At 37.5% G+C, this 17,802-nt stretch overlaps 1 protein-coding gene across 2 annotated transcripts in view; it reads right to left on the reverse strand.

Annotated features, from left to right (window-relative positions):
- trappc9 (trafficking protein particle complex subunit 9) overlaps window positions 1-17,802 on the reverse strand; it is a 166,008-nt gene that overhangs the window by 101,177 nt on the left and 47,029 nt on the right. For both annotated transcript variants that reach the window (XM_068333598.1, XM_068333597.1), the window contains one exon: window positions 11,492-11,610. In XM_068333598.1, the coding sequence (XP_068189699.1) occupies window positions 11,492-11,610 (119 nt within the window). The remainder of the gene's footprint in view (window positions 1-11,491; window positions 11,611-17,802) is intronic.

Genomic DNA, 17,802 nt, shown 5'->3' on the forward strand with positions numbered 1-17,802 from the left:
AAGAATGACTGATAAGAGTGAATATGCTCTCTATCAGTCACATGTAGTGTAATAACTTAGCAATAATCATTTGACTATGAGGAGCAAGGGCACAGTGAACAAGTCTATATTGATGTGACAACTGAAGAAGGTTTGAGCGCCAGAAGCGGCTCAGTAACACCGATGTTGCACGGAGACCAAAATAACTGACACAGCTGACAGGGAAAAGGTTCTGTTTTTTGTTTTTTTGTTTTTTAAGGGAGAGGACTCAATGAAGCCAAGATCCTTGGATAGCAGAGTAGAATAACTGTCCGTTCCAAAACAAAAAATTGTAAAAGAAAAAAAAAAGTACTAAAAGCCTATCTGGTACAGCCCAAAGCCTGTCCTTTTAATGATGGTCCTGGCATTTCTGCTCACAGCATTTATAATGTCACACTCTCCACACCCTCACAGTCAGAGTTTGCTTCTGATGTGGCAATTACAGTAGAATGGGAGACATTTTGAAAAGTGGGTGAGCAACCTGCCTAACTATGAGGAAACTGTGACAAAGGGGGTTATGAGATGTCAAGCTCAAATATTCATAGCAGGTGGATGGGAATAAAAATATTACCATGAAATGTGAAGAGTCCAGTGTGACAGAAGCTGTACTAGCTGCATCAGACAGCTTATTTATTCAGTTTATTTCTTTCTTTCAGGACATGTTATTACAGTAGACTTCACCTTTATCACTTTTTAACATCAACAACATCCGAAACAGAAAGGGTTGAAGGGTAGAAGCCATTTGGCTTGTAAAAATTCCCTAGAATCAAAAACATCTCTCTCATTACAACATGTTATCAACCAAATTCATACATTAAATCACACATATCAGTGATATTTTTTACAGGCATAGCACATGTAGTTTCATAAACCATAACAGTCTGACATATTAACCATTATTTACTTCAGAACTATTACTACAGTATTCTTTCTTACAAGTTCTTATTATAGCATTTAATTTATTTCTATAGTTTTTACATCTTACTTCTGCTTGTTCTGTTCTTTCCCTAATAAATCTTTTATGTAACATTATTTTTTGAAATTTATCAGTGACGTAGTCATCCATGGTCTCTTCACCCCTTTTTTTTATGTGGATTTTCTTCACCAGACAATGCATATTGTATAGTTTTTCTATTTTATCAATGAAATAATCATATGCAGTGTTAACTTCCTCAGCAACGTAAATATCAGACCAGTTTTGAGTTAATAGGTCATTTCTTAATGCATTCATTCTGTCTTCAGTCTCGACTCTCCTGTAGAATGTTTGGACCTGTTCCCGATACACAGTTTGCTTCCAATCATAGTTGGTAAATATTGGGAGGTGATCACTAATGTCATTGATCAGCAGTCCGCTTGTTGTCTCATTCAGCATAAAATTCGTAAAGATGTTATCAATTAAAGTAGCACTATGAGCCATAATTCTATTTGGTCTAGTAATTAATGGCTGTAGACCAGATGACGCTTTCAGCTTGTGCTTTCAGTTTGGTAACCGTTCAGACTCCACTGAGTATCTTTGAGACATGCTCAATAAAGACTCTGAATGAGGGAAACTGGATGAAAATAAATGTTTGTGCTTATCAAAATGGTGCTGCAGCAAATACATCATGAAATTAAAATAAAAAGCAATTCAAATATGATATTTGAGTGGGTGACTCTTTTTTTTTTGACTGAGAAGTGTGTATCCACTAAGCAATTCACCAATGCTGCACAACTTGTTCTTAGTATGTCACTAAGGGAGACAATTTCCTTTCTGTTACATAAATGCAACAGCGAAATATTTTACTTCATTAATTATGAATAACTAGAATTTGACAGAAATATATTTTGCTTCAGAGGCAAGTTGCTGTTTTGATATTAGTAACTATTAGCACATTAAATATTAAGAAGCAGAAATTAGTCCTAGTCAGAGGTTCTACAACCTGTTGCCGCTAAGTGTAAGTGTAATTTTGTCAAGTTACGCAATATTTACAACGTACAGCAGAAAAAAATATATAGTTACTTAATATTGGTGGACTTGGTGGCAAGGAAGGTGTCATCAGGACTGTGTACACTGTGTACAAATAAATAAAAACAAATGATGTCTAATGTATAAAGTGTTTTGTTGAGATAGGTTTGGACATTAAATGGAAACCCAGGTGTGTCTGCTTCATACATTAAAGGACGTCCTGCAAATTCTCACAATAAAAGAACAATTCCTTCCAGAGTAATTCAATTTCTTTTCTGAGTGTTGACTAATTCACTTATATAGGGCTCAATCTGATTACATGCAGTGAGTCATGAAGCGGAAGGAAAGTGCATGAACAGCAGCACTAAATGTTGTCAAGGCAGAGTGGCATCTGTCCTAGCTGACGAGAAGATTACTGCAAAAACACACTCCATTTCTCTTTTCTTCAGTCATATGAGGCAAACAGAGGATTGATGAATGTCCTAGACATGAAATACCCATTTTATTATGTTTCTTGTGTCGGTGTCACACCATTTCCCAGCTGGAGCAACTTCAGAGAGAATACTAATATTATGTATTACCCCCACTATTGTCCTTATAGTATGGCAACAACCAGTCAACCATGGAGAATTAAAGTCAGCTTCAGACATTGAAAAACCAGCGCTAAACAGAAGATCCAAACTGAAAGAAATGATAAACTACGCGGTGATACATGAGCAGGCATTAATGCCAACATGCACACACAAATGAAATGCCAAACAATGAAAAAGCAGGCATGCGGGTATGTAAACATCCTGTTCAGGGTCATTGCAGTGCAGCTGAAGGTGATCTGATCAACACCAGTTCAGTCATCAAATGCTGAAGCATATGGCTCCACACTTGGCCTTGCTCGCTGGATTTTACACATGAATTCAAGCCCAGTGAGCATGATGAAACGCTTGATTCTCTTTTAATTTTACCCACTGGGCTAACATACACCAGTGATTCCAGACAGACAGGCACACACAAGCAGACCCATTCAAGAGAGAAGCAAACAGACTGAACATTATTTTGATCTCTTGGGGTGGGAATGATTTTTATACTATGGTTTATTTACGTGATCAGAGGAGACCAAACTGTAGCCACTTTGCTTTCATCGTTAAAAAAATGGAAATTTTGAAAATACAACCCGGGCCCACGAAAACAACACGTTCTGTCTCAACTTACACTTTTATGATTTAATATCTATTTAATATAATTTTAATTTTTAATTTTAATTTGTATGAAATGATAAAAATATGTGCATTTACTGTAATTATTTCATATAAATACCATTAAGTCAAAGTTCATGTGTCAGAACAGGTTGCCTGCTAAAGACATCTCAATGCAAAGACCCCTAAGATAAGTCAGACTGCTTGATGCAGCTCATAAAAAAATGACTGGGAGCAGAAAGAGTTGTGTAGTTTACATGAACAGTAATTAGTGAGAGGAATTCAGAACCGAGTTGCCCCCAGGGTTATGGTCTTAATGAACCAAATCATTTGGGCATCCACGAGAGACAAGCATCCTGCGGTGCCATGTCACAGCACTAGAGGAGGGAGCATGTTTGTCAAGGGCAACATATAATATATACAGTATATTCTGTCTGACTCTCTCCCTTATATAGTTGATGTATACATTCAGGGTGGTGGAGGAAGAAACTGAGGAGACTCACGCTGACACTGCCAGGAAAAGGCCACTGACTGCTGCAATTACGATCTGATAATTTGCAATTAATTGGTATGTGAATGTCAAGGTTAAAGCTAAATTTTACTGGAAGAGTAAAAATATAACAACAAAAGTGGAAGACTTAATTTGACGAGTTACTGACATGCTAAATGCTACTTGACCAAATTAAAAGTCTCACAAGTAAATTGCAGAAATCGTATACAAATTAACATTTGGAAGAGTCAAGTGAATTATACACTGCATAATCACGAGTGCAGTGACAACCTACAGTAGTTTAAAGATGAAGCAGGAGATTAAATACATTTTGAGATTATCGTGCTTTTATCTTTGGCACAAAAGAGACACCACCGGGCCTTGTTGTACACCAGGACAAGGAAGACAGGCAGCAACTGCATGGACAGGAGATGCAATGAGTACCTACTATTTTTATGACACACACACCAGCTGCATTAGAAAAAAAAAACCCCATGATTCTCCATTAGAATCATCTCCTTTGCGACATCCCACACTTCAAACCCAATACATCTTATTTTTCCTCATTTATGTTTTCCCCTATCATACATCTTCAAAGCACGAGGGATGTGTGCTTCATGTTGTAACATCGCCTGAAGGCAACACGCAACCATTTCCATAAGAACCCCGGAAAAGAGACGGAAGCAGGGACACATGATTTGCTGCAGCAGCCTGAAACTGTGATGACTGTGTAATACAGACAGGTAAATGGAGCTCTCAGATATTGAAATCCTTTGTAGGAATAAGGAATTTTGCAAATGGCTGGTGACTATGGCTTTGCAGATTGGTTGCACTGCACTTTGTGTTGCATTGATTTGTCTTAATTATCTCACATTCCTTACCTCTGCTCACAACATTCATTTCATAGGAAATTGAAGACATGGAAAATTTTCTAAGACCTGATACTCAAGTATAAAAATAAACATACAGATTGATGGATGGTAGCACACCAAATCAAGTTCACCATATGAGGTGCAGGACAGAATATATGGGTCCATTTGTCCACCTCCCACTTGATTAGGTTGACTGAATTATTGCTTTTATCCCCAGCCATCCCTCTTTCTATTTCTCTGGAGTCACATCTGAATAAACACCAATAAAACTCTATTGACTCGCTTGGAGCCAGAGCGAGCATTAGCATCAATACCAAACCAAACAATTTATGCACACAAACTAACAAGGCTCAACATATTTGCCACCTAATGTCTGATTTTTGTAGGAAATATGACACCATTTGGATTGCATAAAATAATGTGATAGCTGGAGGTCACCGATATAAATTTTTTGGTCATTTTCATAGATTTTGAGACAGTTGTCAGTAAATAACAACTGTGACTATATATGTAGAATAAACATGCAGTATTCTTGCCATTCCTTTTGCTGGAAAGTTTTGGTGAATATTATTCATCGCCCTCAAAACAAAGTTTCTCCTTGACACCAAAAAATTTGAGATATTACCATAGATTATTTTTTGTGGTGGTAAAAACTTCAGCTGGAGTGAATCTTAAACTCATTCATCAACTTCTCAGCACACAAAAATTAACATTTCTTGTGAATTCCAGAGTTTTTTGCATCATAATCAGGTCTGGGAACTATGGTATTTTAGGCTAGCAGTCAGCAAAAGCTTCTCAGTCTTCCTTTCCCTTATCCTGTGTCTCAACTGTTCAGCCAGTCCTGTGCCTGCTTCAGCAATACTAGTATATGTACATTATATACATTAGTTATTTGCCTTGAAGGGGTGGTTGCGTGGAGCTAAATCATTAGCTATGGTTGAAGAATCCCAGTAGCTAATGTCAACTTAACAAGGTCAAAAGGGTGGCTGAGTGACTGAAACCAGAAAGGCAGAGGAAATCATATCCACATAAGTCCACAGTTAAAGTCTAGTTATAGGCAGCTCAATGTTGACAAATGTGGAGGTGGTGAACTGCCATGTATCGAGAGGATGTGAAGGTGATTAACTGCTATGTATTGAGTGGATGTCAAAATGAGATGTCAATCAATTGCCTTCATCAGACTCTTGAAGTATAATCTCCAAACTGAACTGAACCCTGACAAAAAAGCCGTATTTAAAAAAAATTACACAAAAAAAACAACTTAAAAAGAAAAAGGTAAAAAACAAACATGAAAAACAATGCAAAAATGCAGTGATATTTACTTTGAATAAAAGGCTGCAAAAAATATGCATGAAGCCACAATTACAAGAATTGATCAGACTCTAATTGTGCAAAGGGATATATTTCATCAAATTACAATATAACTCAAAAACATCATACATTAACTATAAATATTGCACAAGTTTGCATGTACAGTAGACACAATCTTCCTTTAAATAAAGGTAAGACAATATTGTTCACAACAGCTAAAATTCTAAATAACAAAGTAGGAAAATAAATCAATCAAAAAGGATATGATGCTCATCCAAAACGCCATTGAGCTGAACATGGAGATGATGCTGAACAAACGAAAGGTAGAAAAGAATGAGAAGATGGAATCAAGAAGTAAAGAAAATGATTTGGATGTTCTGTGGAGTTTCACACTTGAGCAGACAGCTGTGGCAGTTATAAATATCTGTATCACGAACTGGGATCTTCGTCCGTGAAGAGAGCTGAAATACCATCAGCAAGGCTAGAATTCTAAAAATAGCTGCCAGGCTGGGTGGCTGGCAGGGAGGCAGGCTGCCGACTGCTTCTGTCTCCACTGGATTTGATTAGCCATGAAGATGCCATATATATATATATATATATATATATATATATATATATATATATATATATATATATATATATATATATATATATATATATATATATATGACAGATAAATTACTGACCCAGTGATGCAATTCTTACATTCCTCATGGGTAGGTAATGAAAATATAAACATTAAAATACATTGCCAAACTTCTTTCATTAGCTTTCCCAGAGCAATACACACTGGCAGTACATGGGTGGTGGTATGCACATTTATAGTTGGTTTGTGTACAGCAGCATTCTGTTGCACTCACAATGAGTCATGACTCATACATGCTGTATTAGAGTCACACAGCGTCAATTAAAGACCCAAATATATTGCTAGTGTGGATATTTCACCAATTTTCAGAGGAAGAAAAACGTCTTTTCATGAATCTTAAAAGATCTACAGAATATGAAACCATCCATCTCTGTTCAATACACCTAACCATTCTTGTCTTTAATTAAACAAACTACAGGTTATGAACTTGTTTTTAAATACACAAAAGGTAAAATTAACAACCGAAACAATATTTTTTATCAGGGGTATCACGAATTCTGATAATAAAATGCTGTTAAACCTGTTTACATGAGTTTCACTGCAAAACATCAAAGGTCTGCTCAGTTAATGAACAGGACTACATATTGGCCAATCGATTTGTAGATAGTGAAGAGTGGGATTACTGCATCCCTGTTTTCTCTGTTCTGAGTCTTTTTTCTCAAGTCCCTCATACCCAGTAAAAGGAGTATGGGTCACATAATTTTGCATCTGTTGCTGCTGTCTTCACTTCCACAGATACTATAATGCTGAAACATCATATCTGAGCCTTTGTGCAGTAACACTTTGCAGACAATAGGAAAACACAAAGGGGCTCAAAGAGCTACTGTACTCCCACTGAGGACGTGCAGGTGAAATGAGATATAAAACTGCAGTGATGGGGTCAGAGGCATAATTGACAGGGTCAAGGAAACCAAGCTGTGGAAATGCCCTCACTATCGTGAGTGATGAGTCATTGCAAATGTGCAGTTAATTGGCAAAATCAACACATCTGAACACACAGACCTACTTCACCTAAAGTGGCTCCATCCCACCTTGACAGTATGCACATTATTCTTACCCAAAGGCATTTGATATTTGGTGGGAGGATAGAAAAACAGGTGCTAAAACTCAGCAACAAAAGGCTTAGGGTTAGAATGGAGGACATTATCTACCACTAAAGAAATAGTGCACATCATACATACCAATAAGTGTGTTTAAAAAAAAAAATTACAAAAATGCAGTTGGTCAGCAAGAATTAATAATAAAAACACATCCACAGTAAAGTGCCCTGTGAATGTTTATAAAATATTCAGGGATATTCTGCCAGTTTGGCTTTAGTGTAACTGACAGTCACTGCTCTGTCTAGCATCACAGAAAGAAAAGCAGAGTGCATGAAAATAGAAATACACTACTCAGAAAAATTTAGAGATACTGACCTTAGGGTGAAATTTATGGAAAATGTAAAAAGACTTTGGTCTGGAGAAAGTGTGGGCCACTCTATTCGAGGCACCCAAGTTTCCAGTAGCCACTCCCTAATTATACAACCTCGATGAGCAGCAGCATTGTCATCGGAGAAGAAGAAATTAGGCCTGGGTTGTTGATGTAGGGGCAGAAAGACTAGATTATGTTTTTAAGGTTGTGTCCACTTGTCACTTGTCCATTAAAAAACTTTAGGGCAGTTCTGTATTGACGAGACACCGCTACCTACATTGTAACAACCAAACAACCAAAGGCCAATCTGGTGGCAACTGTGACCGATGCATAGCTCTCCTTGATATCTCCAACATTGCTGCGGACATTATTTCTGCTCAACATGAATCAACTTTTATGAGGACAACAGTGAAGCCAACCGGCCCCTCGTCAAGCATAAATACTCCCTGGCCCATGCAAGATGATGATACCCGGGTCTGGTGGTGTGTTCAGGGACCCTTGCAGGTCATCTAGCATAAAAAACATGTTTGTGTAAACTGTTTGGAAACTCTAACGTGATACTTAGGGGCCTCTCATCTCCATGAAAGGTACCTAGAACTGAATGGCATTCATCAACCAGTTCTGCAGGGCACTGTTCACGATTAAGCAGTCATCAGTGTGGGATGTGGCTAAAGAGCGTCTATTTCTATGCCTGTCTGTAATTCATCCAGTCTCTCTGTATCCCTGTTGCAACCTGCTGATGACACTCTGTGACACTCTAAGCTCTGACAACATCCTGTTTGAAATACTCGCAATGACAAAGTACTGTTGATCAATTGCTGGGTGTCATCTTGGTCTCAGGAAGTTGAAATGCGAATAGCATGATGAGGAATGTTTAAACAGAGACTGGTTCTGATTGAACCAGGAAATGTATTGATCAATTCATGCATCAAACAACCATTGTGAATTTTGCCCTTAAGCTCAATATTGGAGAACTGTACATAAGTACTGAAGCACTGATCAGCTGGACATTCAAAAGTTTGGAGAAGGTGATATCAAGGTCACCTGTGAATGAAAAGGTGCATTTTAGGGTCATCCTGAAACTTCACCTAGAAGCCAAATACCTCTAACTTTTTGCGACTACCGTGGTGTTTTTCAGTGAGACGCATTAACAACAATATTGCTAAACAAATATTGTCAATTAATTTTTTTCATGTTTTACATCTAAATTTTTAACCTTCTTGGCTTCTACCATGTTCATCATCCCTGGTCTCATTTACATCACAAATACAGCAGCCTGGTCAGTGGATCCATGCCTCCGAGTCAGACATTGCATTTACAACTCCAGCATCATTTTTGGAGGTGTCCTTGTAGTGTACGAGTCAGAAAAGAACAACACCTGTCAGGTGTTCTGACATGAAAAGAGTTCATGGTTTGAGTCTTCTGTTAAAGTTATGTTATGTGTGTATATACACATACATATATATACACATACATTTTATATATATATATATATATATATATATATATATATATATATATATATATATATATATATATATATATATATATATATATATTAAGTGTGGTACGCACAGGTGACAAAGGATTTATATTTTGTATTTATTTGTGATGCCTCAGGTCACTGACAGACATGTTGTTGAAATGGCCTGGACAATGAGTTTAAATTTCAGGTAAGACTCTCCCTAATATACTTCTAAATAAACTATTAAGCTAATTTCTACAAATAACTATGCTTGGCTTGAATTTGATCAATACTGCAAATGTTCACTCTGTGCGTCAGCACATGTCAAGTGCTTGCTGGGTGCAGTGGGTTTGAGTCAAACTGCTGAAAATGATACAGGCTACAACAAAAATGAGTCATACAGCTGGTTACCCAAAATAAATTTACTCGAGTATACTGGCAAATCAGTGAAAAGGCTTTGGTTGAATACACAATGAAATGAATCACCCTGGTGTCTCGTGTCCAGCAATACCTCCATAAAAAAAGAGAGGGTACACAGCCTGCTTTAAACAGACTTGTTATGAAGCTCAGAGCTGCAAGACAAACCTTTCTTCTAGTATACCTAATCGTTGATTAAAACCCTTCTTGACTTAAAGGTCCCATATTATGCTTTTTTAATTCATGTCATTCGGCTGCCAGATGTCCAACTACACTGTATTTGAAATGTCTTGCCTCAAAGTGATCCGTGGTCCTCAATACCTTTGATTGAATATTGATAAATTCTCTTCCACTCTCTGAAGGTCTGTTTTAATGGGACATAGCTCTCAGCTCCCTATCTCATCCCCCCTGCCCCCTCTGAGCCCTCCCTATCTCCCTCCCCCTCTGAGTTGCCCAATCAACACTGCTGTCCCCCGCGCATTTACGTGCGTTTGTTAACTTGTTAAAATTTTCTCTTGTATTCTCGCTCCTGTGTGTGTGTCTGTGTGTGTATGTGTATGTGTGTGTGTGTGTGTGTGTGTGTGTGTGTGTGTGTGTGTGTGTGTGTGTGTGTGTGTGGCTAGGATACACGCAGCTGTCACAATTATGCTATTCAACCTTAATAAACACTTCTAATCTAATCAAATGTAATTAAAAATTATACAGGCAATCCTGACAGCTTCGATAATGTTATCATGAGACAACACATTCTACCCTGAACTTGAACAAAAGCCTACAATACCAACCTGCATGACCTCACGTGGTAGTAGTGTGTGTGGAAGGACTGAATGCTAAGCAGGAACACAAACGGTCATGCCAAAAGGCCAAGAGAGCTTCTGTTCAAATCTGCTTTTCCACGTTGTTTCAGTTCACATCCTTAGATACAAATCATTGACCTCTGCATGTACAACACAACCAGCTAAGAAAAGCAACATTTTCTGTAACACAGTATGTTTTTATCACCACATAATAATTGATCTTGCACGTGTTTGTCGTTTCTGTAACTGTTATGCGTAAAAGATTGTGATCATCTAAGCTGAATTAGAAACATTAGACATAATATTAGTCACAATCCTGCCAAACTTTTCTGAAGACAATCAAATGTTTCTTGAGGCCAGACAATGCAGCCACCAGACTTACATATCGGACAGCTGCTGCCCAACAGATGACCCTCGGCAGAAGGATTCAAACCACCTGCCTGACGTGTACAAGTCATCAACCTTTTCCACTGCTGCTCAGCTTAGACTAATGTCTTCTGATTCTGCTTTTGACACAAAATACAGTATATTCGCTTTGGAATCATTGCAGTTTCTCTCAAAAACCCTGTAAACAGTTGCATCTCACTTTTCTACCTACAGAATACTGGAGCTAAAAGTCCTGATTCAAACAAGAGTGCATCCAAGGTGAGAGACCGGCCAAGGTGTTCTGTCAAAAAAAATATGTCTGGTCTGTGGCTTTAACTTTTTCAAACACATACACACATGGACAAAGTGTGCTTAGCATGTAGACCAAGTGAGAAAGAATAATCAACAGCTAGAGGGATAAATATTCCAATATGACTTATTCATTACCTACCAAAAAGTGTGGACTGGGGTGAAAATGTACTTTCCTAACACTACACTACAAGACAGAAAACACAAAGATGGATCCAAGGTTTCTCAACACTAAATCTGTAAGTCTTTACTCACCTTCATATGGCTGTACTCTGCCTTGCCGGAATCACTGCTAACAGCTTTGGTCTCGGACCTGGGTTTAAGGACTTGGCGAAGCGGACTGGAGATCGGCAGGCCTGTCACACTGATCCCATCTGAAAAGACACCATGGCATCAACCCAAAATAAATGAGTACAATGTTGTTATTACATAGCAGTTAGAACAGCATTAGAGCAAACTGTCCACCATCATTAAGTATCATCAGCTATATTACGTTTTGAAAGTACTTACAGCACCTCATCAATTCGTTTTTTAGTTTCCTGTATTTCCCGAAGGGGCTATATTCCTCACAATTTCTTAACTGTCCCCGAGAACACAGACCACAATTTGTTATTTGATCAAATTCTGGAGTTTATGAATATGAATGTAGATTGAAAGGTAACCCTTAATCTGCTTAAAAGCGCTGTCCGTAACACAGACTATTTTATGGCTGATGGGGTGAGAAAAAGGTCTGTTTTTTCTTTTACTTCTTACGAAGCTTCCTTCATCATATAATTGTTGAATGTCATCAGAAAACACAAAATGTCATTGACCAATATTAAAGTGGAATAAAAGACCCATATTATAAAAATGTAGAGCATACAGCTTTGCTTGAAATGTAAAAATGTGCTTTAGACCCGATATTTGTTTTCAGTAATATGTGACTATGATGGGCACAGTTAATTGGCCATTTGCAAGACAAAGTTAAAACTACTGTAAAAGTCCTGTCCTGCATTATTTAGTTTGTAATATTTTCATTCCAAAGAGAAAGAAAAAAAAAAACTCATCAGTTTGTCGCATCAATAGTCCAAGGGTTTTTTTTGTCTTTTTTTTTTTTTTTTTTACTTGATAGTGCACCACACATTTGCAATGTGAAAACAGTTTGGATTAAAGGCCAGAATGTACAACCACAGCACTATATTGCTAAGCCACACTATTGTCAGATTTGCAGACTTTAACATGACATTAAACAGAGTAATGTATGGTTTCTGAAATCAAATCCTAGTTTGCATGTCATTAGGTTAGGTTGGGTTAGGTTTAGGGTTGGGGAAGGGCAGAAGATAGCTATTCTAACTGTGATAGATGGAGGTTTTAAAAGTTAAATTTGTGCACAGATGACCATAATACTGCACTACAAAAACTATGAATATCTGCATGGATTACACATCAAAAATTATCTGCTCTCATTTTTGTCCAATGTCATCCTACCCTGAGTGAATTTCCAGATGTGGCGAACTTTGTCTCCTACTTCGTTTGCTTTTGAGCACCTGAAACTTTCAAAGATACCCCTTTCAAAACATCACCTGACACTCGTTAATTTACCCATGGAATGGCGAAAAAAGTATTTTTCAACTATTTTCCCATTCTCCAGAGTTCATGGTACTACAATCAGTATGTGAAAAATAAGTTAATGATTCCATGACCTTGGAAATAGCAATGTAGACACAGGAGCAGCTGCATTATCAGCAGATATATTAGGCACCACCACAGGGGTTGCTGCTTTCAACCTTCTCAGACAGCACACAAAAATGACGCTCAGAGCCCAAGCTCTGACGTTAAAGGAATCATATCCCTCTCTGACGTCAGTGGGAAGCAAAAAGAAAAAGTCCTGCAATTCCCCCTCAGAACGGGAAAATTGCTGTCTTTTGCAGCAGTTCAGGAAACTCAAGTTCATGACACACAAATACATAGTCATGTTCAAGCTGTCAAGCTCCTCAATTATGACAACAGTGAGCCAGGTCTGAGAATATTTGTCAAAAAGAAAGAGTCAGAGCAGAAGAAAACTATGCAGGGAAAAATTCAGCTGATATACCATTGGTATTAATGTGTGAAAACGTAGATGATGGCTTCTTACATGAAATATCAATCAAATTTGGAAATAAAAATGTCTCCAAAAGACAGTTTTACAGACAGTTTGGCCACATGGTTAAAAACAGAGGAGTCACAAAGGCATTTTAAGATTATGAAATTGGTGATCAAAAAGGAGCATGTCCATTTTTAGTCAGATGAAAAGGCCAGCAGATATTTTTGAAAGTGTTGTGACATTCAAATCAAATGGTGCCCCAGTCATTTATGGTAAGTACTCTACACTACAGCCACGTAAGACTTAAAAAGTAGACTAAAAAATGTAATTTAATAATATTAAATATACTATATGTAAGAATACAGAAGTATGCAATTTCGGTTAGCATACGACACAATCAGGGGTCTCTAGTTAAATATATATTTACATAGTACATAGAACTTTTGTTTTCAACCATTTCTCTCAAACATTCTTCTCAAATCTGTGTAAATATGTGTTAGTGAGCACTTCTCCTTTGCCATGATAATCCATCCAACCCACAGGTGACGAATAGCAAGATGCTGATTAGACAGCATGATAATCGCACAGGTGTGCCAGAGACTGGCAACAATAAAGACTTACTGTACGAGAATAAGAAGAACATACAAGGAACTCCCAACCAGTTTTTTAAGTCCATCCAACAACAGTCTGGGTCAGCTGTTGATGCTGACGATCCACTGTGTGGTACTGCAGCATGTAGCATGTGACTTACCTTAAGAGTGAATGAAGATGAGAAGGAGGGAGGACTTGTCAGTGAGAGGCAAAGTTGAGAGTCTACCACTACCATCACTAGCCTTTGCTTTGTCATTCATGAAAAACGGTATATCCGACATACAAAGCCAGACGTGTTGAGATGCTCAGAGACAACAACAACCAACAAGAGAGGGAGACGAGTGTTGGAGATACACATATGCAACAGTGCTGTTCGGTGGGGGGGGTGGCAGAAAGGGGTACTACAGTACAATTGTCGGATGTGGAGGCACTCGTTTGTCCATAGCTCTGAATGTTCTTAAGCCAAATGTGTGTAAGTTGAGGACTACCTGTGCTGCTGTTACACTGTCTTTTTCAGGAAGTACAGGGCTTGCTGTTTGTTGCAGTGCAGAGGGTGTGAGTAATAGGTGGTTTGACTGAGGATTGCATTGCTCAAAAATATTCCCTCAAAGTCCATTTGCTAACAAAGATTGGGAGTGTCACTATCCTGAGCCTTGTAAAAAAATTGTAAAAAATAGCCTAGTGTAATGTAAAACCAATGATAAATGCTACAGTACTTGGGTTATTTGTGGACATCAAGCACTTCATTTATCTAAAATAACGCAAAATTTGGTTATTAAAGTATCTTACAGTACGTTATTTAAAATCATATCTTACTCTAAGTTGACATGAAACACTAAAATTGTAAGAGTATTACTACAGTTCAGTTTTACAGAGTGGAGTGGGACATACATGAGTGGAAATCGGTTGCATTTTTCAAAAATCTGGAAAAATTATTGCTGTCATTACAAAAAGTCATTCCGATGGGACGCTCCATTAAAGTCAAAGGGAAATCATAAAAACGACAACTCTGTTTCAACTGAAGTGACAAATGTTGGTGATTCAGAGGTTCACAATGCGTGTAATGTGAGTCAAATACACAACAACTATGAATATCCCATAACAAGCTTCCAATGTACCAACATATAGTATGTGCCTTGGTATACCTGTGAACACAGCCTGAGATTGATTCCATCTCTAAAATCACTTGTGATATGCAGTGACCGTTTTGTTGTAGTTTGTGAACTGTCATTCTGATAGATGACCTGTCACACAGCATTGCCTGTGCAGAGGTCTTTTTCCTTCTGATTTTCTGTTAATTAGGTTTACGTAGGTTTCTGGGTTGCACTTTTTCTTTGTCTGTTCAGCCATGGAAGTTACCACTGTTCTGTTCTCTTTCAATTTAATTCCAGCAAACTGGATAATTGGAGCAGGAAGAACAACCCTTCTCTTTTGATACCAAATTAGGATTTAATCTGAAATTACTTGTGCAAATACAAAAATAGGACTCTTGCTGTAAATACATGTTGTGATACTTTCAATGGAAATGCATGAATAGCACAACCAGATAATATGCAGGCAAGAATTTGCCATTTTTGAAACTTTAAGGATAAATGTATCTATCTAAGATGCATACAAATCATAGCATGTGTCAGAAACAAAAATGACCCATATATGCAGATCAATTTACGTAAATTCTTTCATGAAATGGTAATCGATAGAATTTGGTCTGTGTTGAATCATTTGACACCAGCAAGAAGTAAAACAGAAAATAAATATGTAACAGGATATTACTTTAAAAGGCTAATAAAATGTTAAGCTTGCAAATGTAAACCATGATTAAGTAATTTAAGGCGGACAACAGTGTATTCTCACACTGATGTCTAGTTGAAACGAAACCTTACAGTCACACATTTTGCTGTTTTGAGTGTATGTTCAACTATCAGTAAATTTGTTGATTTCAGTATCACTGTGATACAGGGTGCAGCACAACATTAATGCAAGAATTAGCGTTGTCATTAATGCAACACTCACACCATTTAACACAATAAAGCTTGCTGCGTTTCAAGGCTCATTAGTTTTGAGTGATGACATTGCTTTTCCAATACTGAGTTATGGTGTTGTGAACTTAAATTCATCTGTTGATGAACCAGTGAGGCTCACTGTGGTTTCAATGTCCCATTCTGCTCTGTTTTCTGTGGCCTTGTATGATCTGCTCCTTCTGCCTCATTTGAAACATATAAGCACTCATACAGTCAATCAATATACAGGAGAAGGTCTGCAAAAAATGTCCATGAATGATCCATAGCTATCATACTGACAGAAGTTAATGTTGTAATTAATGCCCACAGTGATAACAGCATCACACAATTTAAACATGTCATGTGACAGCAGCAGGTAATTGCTATATATAGCATTTAGAAAGTACCACCATACACATCAGAGACAAATGCACACTGCAAAGGAAGAGGTGAACAGAAACAGAGAATGTGGAGACCTTTGCATCCAAGCAAAGTGACGAAATTAACTTATTTTCAGATTCTGCATGTCAGGATGTGATCACCATAGCTACATTATTCAAGTTTTCATTAAGTAATGACTGTGTGGCCAAAGTCTTATTTATAATGTAAACACATCTCAAAATAAATATATCCAAGGCAATTGTGTCGCATAGTTTAGACATCTGGCTCTGTTTAACTCTGCTTAGCATAAAGAATGGTGGCTCTACCCTTCATTTAAAGGTTTCTATTCATGGACCTGATTCTAAAAAAACAGGAGATGTTTAAAATGTAAATAAAACACTTTGTAAACATGAGCAAACTGATTTGCTATGCATGTACTTTTGTTCCAGCTTTGACACAGTCATGTGGAGGATTGAACCTCACCATTCTTGTTTAGATGTATCCTTTCCTCACCCATCAGCTGTGACAAATTAACATGTTTACTTGCTCTTCTATTATTTAAATAGAATATAACTTAAGAAGAATCAACAGTTGGTCACATTTTGTTTTGTTTTTTACGTCTTTCACACTTGATGCTTGGAATTTGGGTCGGAAAAATCACCATTTGTTTTTTTTAACTTGAACACAAATATTAATTTATTATATATAACTGTTCATCCTTTCCTGGCAAATAAAGACACAAACTGAAACAAAACCATATGCCTGGCTTTAAAATGCAAATAAAACATTAGCACAACATTAATACTGTAATGTGATTTCAGTCATGTATTAAAATGATAGTAGATAGCATCAAAATGTGTTTAGTTAAAACTGCATCCCATCATCACCATTATAACTCAATCTGGAGCTGCTGTTTAGACGAGCTATGTCTAATCTTTTTAATTCAAAGCCCCAATTATTGCTCAACTAATTAAAAAAATTGCAACTGCATCGAGAGTGGCACTGGGGCTGAGCTGAAACGACAGAGGTGTGTGTATTTACCTCCTTATTTATTTGAATCCACATGTATATACCCACAAAAACAAATCTTTGTGGTGCAGACACCAGTCCGCACTGATCTCTCATTAATATTTATCAGCATATAGTATATTTCTTAAAGAGAGTCGAAGGAGGAGGCAGAGAGGCCGGGGCAAGACAGGACAGAAAGGAGGCTGTGCATTAACTACACGAATGAGGAAGGAATACAATGAATGAGCTTTGAGGTCGGGGAGAAGGGCAAACTATCTTTTAAAACAGGAATGAGAAATACAATATATCTGATATTTAAGGAAGCCAGAAGGCAGAAGAGAAAAGGGAGTATGAAGACCTTGAGTCCTGCTGAATCTAAAATAAGGAAGCTTGAATGCACATGATAAAAAGTGCTTCCTGAGCAGTGATATATTAACACCTAATGTGTTCAAGTAGGAAACATAATACCCCTAGAATGTGCATAGCCTCAGCTGGACAGTTGGAAGAAGGTCAAAGAATTCAAG

Source organism: Antennarius striatus, chromosome 14 (genome assembly GCF_040054535.1).
Source record: "Antennarius striatus isolate MH-2024 chromosome 14, ASM4005453v1, whole genome shotgun sequence".
Lineage (NCBI taxonomy): Eukaryota > Metazoa > Chordata > Actinopteri > Lophiiformes > Antennariidae > Antennarius > Antennarius striatus.